This window comes from Pygocentrus nattereri, chromosome 24 (assembly GCF_015220715.1).
Source record: "Pygocentrus nattereri isolate fPygNat1 chromosome 24, fPygNat1.pri, whole genome shotgun sequence".
NCBI classification, from domain to species: domain Eukaryota; kingdom Metazoa; phylum Chordata; class Actinopteri; order Characiformes; family Serrasalmidae; genus Pygocentrus; species Pygocentrus nattereri.
Genome location: NC_051234.1, coordinates 13,565,486 through 13,574,285, shown reverse-complemented (window position 1 = coordinate 13,574,285; position 8,800 = coordinate 13,565,486). Strand labels below are relative to the sequence as shown.

General features: G+C 37.6%; 1 protein-coding gene across 2 annotated transcripts in view; it reads left to right on the top strand.

Moving 5' to 3' along the window:
- The first annotated feature begins 2,036 nt into the window (after positions 1-2,036).
- esrp1 (epithelial splicing regulatory protein 1) overlaps positions 2,037-8,800 on the top strand; it is a 29,085-nt gene continuing 22,321 nt past the window's right edge. For both annotated transcript variants that reach the window (XM_017723845.2, XM_017723846.2), the window contains exons 1-10: positions 2,037-2,168; positions 2,487-2,615; positions 4,549-4,662; positions 4,886-5,000; positions 5,860-5,958; positions 6,436-6,490; positions 6,599-6,709; positions 6,849-6,981; positions 7,210-7,252; positions 7,357-7,658. In XM_017723845.2, coding sequence (XP_017579334.1) covers positions 2,037-2,168; positions 2,487-2,615; positions 4,549-4,662; positions 4,886-5,000; positions 5,860-5,958; positions 6,436-6,490; positions 6,599-6,709; positions 6,849-6,981; positions 7,210-7,252; positions 7,357-7,658 — 1,233 coding nt within the window. The remainder of the gene's footprint in view (positions 2,169-2,486; positions 2,616-4,548; positions 4,663-4,885; positions 5,001-5,859; positions 5,959-6,435; positions 6,491-6,598; positions 6,710-6,848; positions 6,982-7,209; positions 7,253-7,356; positions 7,659-8,800) is intronic.

Genomic DNA, 8,800 nt, shown 5'->3' with positions numbered 1-8,800 from the left:
TTACAGGTGACTGTTTATTTGAAAAATGGGAAATATATGATGTTGCATTATTTCTAAACAATGAAATCACAAAAACAACAAAAATAGATAAAACATAGTTTCATTATTCTGGTGCGCAAACCTCAAACATTTATTGAATTATTTATGAACATTTATGAATTATTTGTAATGTGTTATTATTGTTTTATTACTTTGTCCTATCTAAGGATTTGCATTCAGTTACACTAACATGTCTATATGAGGTTTCTCAGACTTAAGCAACACTTGAGCAAATGTTTGGGGTTTGTAAAAGTGTTTATGGTCATAATCATCACAACATTTCTACATCACCGATTCTAAGAAGTGGGCTATTAATAAATCTGTGAGACTAGTCAGGATACAGGTAATTAAGATGCCAGTTTAACTAAACTTTTTTTTAGCATCTTGTACTACCTAAAGATGTCCAAAATGACATTTTTCTCAGTAGCATCTGCAGAGTTCAAATACATTTTTTTTCATGAAGTGCATTTTTTATAACTACGCTTACTTCTAAAACAACACGAGACATCTAGAACAGTGAAAAATATTACACCTGGATAACTGATGGCATGGACAAACAAACAAAACAAAAAAACAAACAAACAAATAAAATCTGTGCAGAACTTTATATAGATGGTAATTCCACATTTAGAAAAATCAACAGCAAAAGCCAAAGTTAATGTTGAAAACCACACAGCTGTAACAACATAAAAATAAAGGTGTGAGAATTCACAGTGTACTCTTTTTTCTCCTTTTTCCTCCATCTTGATCTTTGCTTATTTTTTTCTATTGTGGAAGTCCGTTGGAACCCTTTAGCCCACATTAGCCGCTGCACCTGTTCAGCTTCACAGGCAGTTTTTCTGCATGAATGGCTGAATTTTCCACTAGAAATTGTTCAAAACGTGTATGGCAGCATTCCAAGAAGGGCTGATGGCAGAAGACAACCCAAATGCTGTATTAATAATATAGTTTACCTATTTAGCCAGTGTTCTCTGAGTTTCATATAGATTCAATTTAATTCGGTTCAAATCAACTTCAATTCAACATTATATATATATATATATATATATATATATATATATATATATATATATATATATATATATATACACACACATACATACATACACACACATACATACATACACACACACTCATAACATGTATATATTGTACATTGTACAATATAACGAACCACACCTGGGCTGCTTCTCTGGCGCATAAGCATTAAGACAAGTGGTATATGTCTATAATATTACACTGAGAAAAATACTGCATATGAATTTGATTCATGTCCCTTATTTCGCATTTCATGTGAATAGAGTATATTAACCAATATCAACAGAATCATGGCTAAAACAGACAGACAAAAATAGACAATAATTTGTATTTGACATAATTTTTGGTGTGTTAAGTTAAGCAACGAGTTGATTGCCCTTATTTATTTATCTATTTAGATAGCATTTTAGGGGTATTGAATTCAGGGAAGAGTTACATAGTGGAGATCCTTAACCTTAAGCCCCCCCCCCCCACCCGCCACCCAAAGGAAGTGTTTAGAATCTTTTTTTTCTGAGAGTTTAAGCGAATTTAAGGAAGAGTGGATTACCCTAACATTAGGGTGATGGCAGCATTTATTTATTGGTAACATTTTTTCCACCACCGAATCCAACTTTGTGGTGAGCCTATGTATTTTTTTCTAGTGCTGTGCCACGTCCCTGATTCCACGCACCAATAAGAGGGCGCTCGCGCGGGCCAGGTGTTTTTTACCTGTGTCACGTGGTCGGTGGCCAGGTAGGGCACCACACAAAAACGAGCAGCCATTACTCTCAGGCTCTCGGACTCTTCAGCATCGAAAAGGCCGTAACAGCTGAATAAAAGGAGCGTAACGGCTGCGCTTACCTGGCCATAGGTGTGGGGTGACTGGGACCCTAACTTCTGTCACCCGGAGTCGGTGGTTGTGGATTTCTTTCCTATCCTGTCGTTTTTTAGTGTTTATCTTTTAGTTTTCCTTTTAAAAAATGACGGTTAATCCCGATAATCTGGTGCTGTTATTCACCACAACGTGCGGCGCGAGCGGGGAGCTGCTGGGGTCAGACGAGAAGGAAACAGTTCAACTGGTCTGGCAGGTCTTGAATTTAATCACTAAAAAGGTAAACAAGGCTTTCGTTTTTCACTTTTGTGTAAAAAGTGATGAGGAAAGAACGAACGAGGTTAGCAGTGAATGTATCAGAAACGCCTTTTCGAACATTTATATTCATTTTCACCCACTAAAACACAACGACAAAACTATATGTAAAGTCTTAGCTCACTGGACTAGCCTGTCAACAAAAACACTGGCAGAAAACCAGACATTTTCACTACAGAGGCCCTGGACTGCTTAGCGTGTCTTTAATGTCGTTTGCTGGATTCACTGTGAGTATATTAAGTGAATTGTCCTGGCTCTCACCGCGCCCTCTGTCTGCTCAAAGCCGGGGCCGGTGAATGAAGTGCTGGTGAAGCCGGAGGGTGGGTGCATGTCCGAGGAGTGTGTGGAGGTGACCGGGATCAGCGCCGAGGCCCTCATTTCAGCAGCCCCGCTGGATGAGGCGCTCAGTCAGGTACGACAAACACCATAGAGCTGCTGAGACCCAGTTTAACTGCTGTGCCAGTCGTTTTCTTAACGTCTTCTGATGTGGGAAGCGTAGCTTAAAACGTATGGGGAGTACACTCAAGTAACATTTTGATAGATTTGTTCAAAATATCAGCCTACTTAAACTTCTGCATAAGTACATTTTATGAGAGCAATTAGCTGCTGTTTACTCTGTCCACATGTCTTGGAAATTTATAGAGTAGTTTTCCAGCCATGGAAGACTCCTGACAAATATGTTGATAAAATGTCTGAAAAGTATTAGTAAAGTCCTGGAAAAGTAAGGTCACTAAGCCAGCATTGTGTGTTATGGTATATTTTATAGGTACTAATGCTTAAGTGTTCATTCATATCCTCATTGTAGTATGGAATTTTAGTGTTGCATGTAGACAGATGCGTTTAATGCTAGAATGGCTGTTAGAGTGAGGAAACGTTAACACATGTTCACTTCAAGCGTGTAATGTTCACTTCTAATATTTTAGTAGAACTTGTGATCAGATGTTATAGTTGATCAAGAGTGGGTGTCACTCAATCAGTAAAGGGTTGTATATATGACTTCTGTGTTAAGGACGTTGGCAGTTGTTCATCGCTTTAACAGCTGTGGTGTATATTTTCATGGAAAGTGTCCTGGAATTTGTCTTGGAAGAAAAATGTAAAGTGTGGGAACCCTGACGTTAGTCGGTAAAATATAGTTACTAATGCTTTTCATTATGTAATATAGGGTCATGCAATCTGTCTTTTGCCATTTGTCATACTGCTTACTTTGGAGCATAACGTTTTATTTTAGAGCAAAAAATATCCCAAAAAGAGAAGAACAGTGCCCAGTGATCTTCAGTTACTATGAAGTAGCTTCTCTGCAAGTTGGCTTGAGTCGAAAAACAAATTCTGAGCTCCCTATAGAACTACAGTGGAACTTCTTAGTACATTTCACGTCTACCAGTATATGAACTCTAGTTTATGTGGTGCTTCTATATGTGGAATCCTTTTGGTCTAAAAATGCTAAATCTTGAAAGGGAAATCCATGAGCAAGAGATCAGGAAGGAATTAAACTCTAAAGAAGTAATTACAGACTAATTTGAATGACTAAAAATAACTTCCTTCATACACAAGTATATGACTATTTAATAGTATCATCTAAAATATGCAGGAAAATACAAATTTTTCACAATTGTACTTATGAGTATCAGTTTATGAATAAGTGTAACTATTAACTATATACCACTGTGATTAATGTTTTTTTTATGTTTTGTATTAGTAGTGTTTTGTGTTTAGGGCAAATAGCATCACCAATGCAAACTGCTCAATAGAATTCATATTTATTAGTAACAGTAAGTGTGTTGCTATGTTGTCAAATCCTGTAACTGTCATGCTGAGTCAGATTAGGCCTGTATGACTGGTTTGAGCTCTTTTTCATTTGGGACGTGAAAGTTAGGTTCAGATGAGTATCGACAGCTTCCTTTTGGAGCGATATGCTTCCAATGGCCTAGTCTACAATGAGAGCAGCTAACATTTTGATGAGAGTAATAAGAACAAAAAACAACGCTAGGTAGTATTCAGTTGTAACATTTATATGTCTGTAGTTGCTAGGCTGAATGTTGTTATATAAAAACTTGACATGTTTTCTTCTAACTTTAACTAATATTTTTCTCTAAATGGTTTACGTGTAAGTATTCCTAAGTAACTCCTAAGGTCTGTGCTTGTTTTTCTGTTATTAATCTAGTAACTACTATGAATGAACCAGTAACTACTATGAATCATTCAGTAACTACAGTACAACTAATATGTGAAGTATGTAGTGGTGAGATTGAGGTATGGGCCCACATGTGAGGTTAAAGGGTTTAAACTTCAAGGTATATGCATTCAGTAGCCAATTTGTTTCATTAATTGTGTGTGTATGTGTGTAGTTTAATGAAAGGCTGTGCTCAGAGATAAACACCAGTGCAGGGAACTCCTTCTGCCTCTGTACGGATGGTCAGCTACATTTGCGTCAGGTCCTTCATCCAGAGGCCTCCAGCAAGGTAAGGAGGGCCAAACCTGAAGCTGTATCCCACTCTATTACAGCAGTCATGTCAGTTATGTTAAGTTAGACCTTAAAAATCATCTTGCATCATTTGAAGCATTAATGTGCGTACAAAGCTATTTTACCATGTCAGTGTGTTCTACTCTGACTTTGGGTAGAAAGCTATTTTACCATGTCATTGTGATCTACTCTAATTGTGAGTGGGCTTTTTTTTATTGCAGAACGTTCTGTTGCCTGAATGTTTCTTTTCATTTTTTGACCTACGGAAAGAGTTCAATAAATGCTATCCACCTGAAGCCGATCGGAAGGATTTGGATCTTCAGTCCATGGCCGATTGTATCCTTTTACATTAATATTCTCTTATGTGTTACAGACATTTTTTATAAATGTGGAGTAGCAGGCAGCCTGCCAAGCCATTTAAATAACTGAGCTAAGAGATACAATCTTAAGCCAAGATATGTCAGTGGTAGATGAAGTGACACCTCTATGCAAAATAAAGGAATGTTCAGAGAAGGTATCATTAACTTGTCCTCTGTTTAAGCTCACAGTAGAGACCTTTTCTTTAGATTCAGTCCTGCAGGGTCCCAGTATTGAACAGTTTTGAGCAAGAAAAACTAAATTGTGTAGTGCTGCTGGAACAGGGCAGTTCATGGATGTACTTTGTTAATATTATGATGAAAGCTATGCCATGTTTGTAGGTCACTATGCTATAAAGAATAGTATATCTATTTGTGTACTGAGACCTTGTCACAGACCAACTGACAGCCTGTGTGTATGTGTGTGTGTGTGCTTCTCCAGGGTGTTGGCTGCAGAAGCCTAAAGTTTTGAAATGCAAATAGAGAGACAATAGAGCGGACCCATTGAGCCTGCACGAGAAAGCAAAAGAATGTTTAGTCAACAAACTTAACCTGCCACGCCTACCTAATGACATCTCACTCACACACACACACACACACACACACACACACACACACACACACACATAACCCATACATATAGGCAGGGGAACCATAAAATTTCATCCTTTTTGGGCCATGTTTACATTCTGTGCTCCTGAGGTTGTACTGGTTCAGTGGTTATGCTGTGTTTTTAAGCTGTCCTACTGGTCTTTTGACTATGTTATTAACTGTAATTAGGGCCCTTAAGGTGTTGGCAAAAACGTTAGATAACATTCCTTAACTGCTGCTCTGGTCAGACCTGAATTTGAGTGTGGATTCTTCAGATCATGCTTTCACTGCACTAAAAGTTCTCCAGATGTCCAGCATCGCTCAAGCACTTATCTCCGAGCCTGTCTGTAGGTTACACATGGAACACATACACACTAATGCAAACACATAGACATACACTGTGATGCTAATGAGATTAATTTTTTAAAAGGGTCTAAATCATGGAAAACTGAATTTATTTTTCTTTTTCATAAGAGAGTATTGTGTACTACATACACATTTGTTTTAAGTTTCAGTAATTCCCCAGTGTGTACAGTAGATAGAAACTAGGTAAAAGAGACATTTTGGATTGGTTAGGATGTCACCATCATGTGTACATTTAATCCAGCATACAAGCATTTTAGCCCTCCCATTCCCACTGAAGTGAGTGTTCTTACTGCACATATTTGCTCAGACTGCTTTTTAAAGAAGGTATAATACAGGGGCCATTTATATATATAAGTTAAAAAAAACACTAACAAAAAGTCTGTTTAGTTACGAGGGAATGGTCATGTAAAAAGGAATTATGATCATCATCACTTTTAATCTTTGATGTCTTTTCACAGGTCATACATTCTCTTGCCCTGAGAAAGTCAATGAGAAGTTTGAAACTGGTACCTGGTAGGGGTTTATTTGATATTTATTTAAAATAGTAGCTGAGTAATATATGTGGTTCACTGTTGATTAGGTAATATTGTCACATATTGTTTGAAATATGTATATGTGTAGTAGCAAGATGGAGCGGATAGATGACAATACCGTGATCAGGGCGCGAGGTCTTCCCTGGCAGTCCTCAGACCAGGATGTTGCACGCTTCTTCAGGGGTCTCAACATTGCAAAGTAAGTATGTCTATGGTTTTGCATGAATGGTTGTTTTTTGCAATATTTCTAAAGAAAACAAGCATCAAGCAGATGGAATTTGCACAATTCTTCAGAAGACACAGGCATTTTATTCTTTTTTTTTTTTTTTTTTTTGAAGGGGTGGTGCTGCTCTGTGTTTGAATGCTCAAGGTAGAAGGAATGGTGAGGCCTTGGTACGGTTTGAGAATGAAGAACACAGAGACTTGGCTCTGCAGAGGCATAAACATCACATGGGCTCCAGATACATTGAGGTATGTTCGTATGTTCAGTAACCCTGTTAGTACTTAATAAAGATGTATTTAAGCCATTATATAATATGTCAGAGTTTCACTGTGCACTAATCTAATAACCTAGTAATAATTTTATTAATACATCGTGGAGAGTGATTTGATTAGATAACGTATTTGCCCAAGTATCACTTGCAAAAGATGAGAATTTCCTTTCTGTACTGTGTTCTTAACTGTGGTTTTGTATTGCAGGTTTATAAAGCAACTGGTGAAGACTTCCTAAAGATAGCAGGAGGTAAAGGACCCAGTCACTTCACAGCTGGTAATCAAGCACTGCTGTACACAATACATGCATCTAGTATGCAATCATTAAAAACGATGTATGTGTTTGACTGACAGGCACATCCAATGAAGTAGCTAACTTCCTGTCGCGGGAGAATCAGGTGATTGTGCGCATGCGCGGGCTGCCGTTTACTGCCACGGCTGAGCAGGTACTGCAGTTCTTCTCCCCGTCGTGTCCGGTGACAGATGGCAGCGAGGGCATTCTGTTTGTGCGCTTCCCTGATGGCAGGCCCACCGGGGATGCCTTTGTCCTGTTCTCCTGTGAGGAACATGCTGAGAACGCGCTGAAGAAGCACAAGGAAATCCTAGGCAAGAGATACATCGAGCTGTTTAGAAGCACTGCAGCAGAGGTTCAGCAGGTTAGTAGAAAAATAGTACTGTTTCTAGAGCACATGGTGAGCGTGTTAAACTTTTAGGATTTGTTTTTAACCCCTTAGAACTGCCTTTTTGCCATTCAATTTAAATGTAATTTCAATTAGTTTACCTTCGTCAAAAGTTTTGATTCTACACTTGATTTTAATTTTTATCTTTTTGTTTTGTATCTTCTACGTACAAACATAAATGTGGCATCGATTGTGTTCGTAAGTAGAATTACAAAATTACATCATATTTTTGTTATTTGTGATAGCGACAGCTTCTAAGGGTTAAACTCTTGAGGGCTTATTTTTCAGTTATTAACATACAAATGGACATGAGCAATAGCGAATAACTACTACACCGCTATAGTTTTAGAAAGTTAACGTTGTTTTATTTATTGTAGGACCATCAAGAAACTTAAGCTAAGATACCTCACAACAGTAGGCAGGGAAAGGGCAGAGACATTGCTATGCTATTACTATTAACTTATATTGCTATTAAACTTTATAGTGCTAACCTGTACAGTTTAGTGTTTTTCTTATACTCTGATACACCTGATCTGACTCATAAGCTAGATGTCAACTCCATTTATGGGCCAAATCAAATGCAACAGGAAATTCACTACAGTATATGGCCGTGGTGCTCCAGGACTGGATTTTGACATCCCTGTACTAAGTCAACATCCTTTCTTGTATCCTTTCTCAGCTAACCTGGGGTTTAAACAAGAAACCATCCTGGTACAGACAACGTTAAATTTGTTATATATGCATAGCCTGTGTAAACAGAAACAACCTGCACCAATAGTGTCTCATCAACAACATACATTTTAAAGAAGGCTCTGCTCAGAACTGTTCTAATAAATTTAGGTCAGTGAGTTGTAATGACAACCAGACACACTGTCACTTACAATCTTTTGCATAAGTTTGGACTCCACTATGCAGAATACATGTTCTGTTAATTTTATAATTGCATTTAACAAATTCTCTACACTGAACTTATATATAACACATTTCTTCAAATTTTAGCGTGTGCTTTCTGTTAATTTGCTGAATTTATTTATTTTGCTGAACTGAAACTTTTGCACTTGCCACATTTTATTTGGTCTTTCTTGAGCATGTCAAATTCAGCAAATAAACAGAAATTT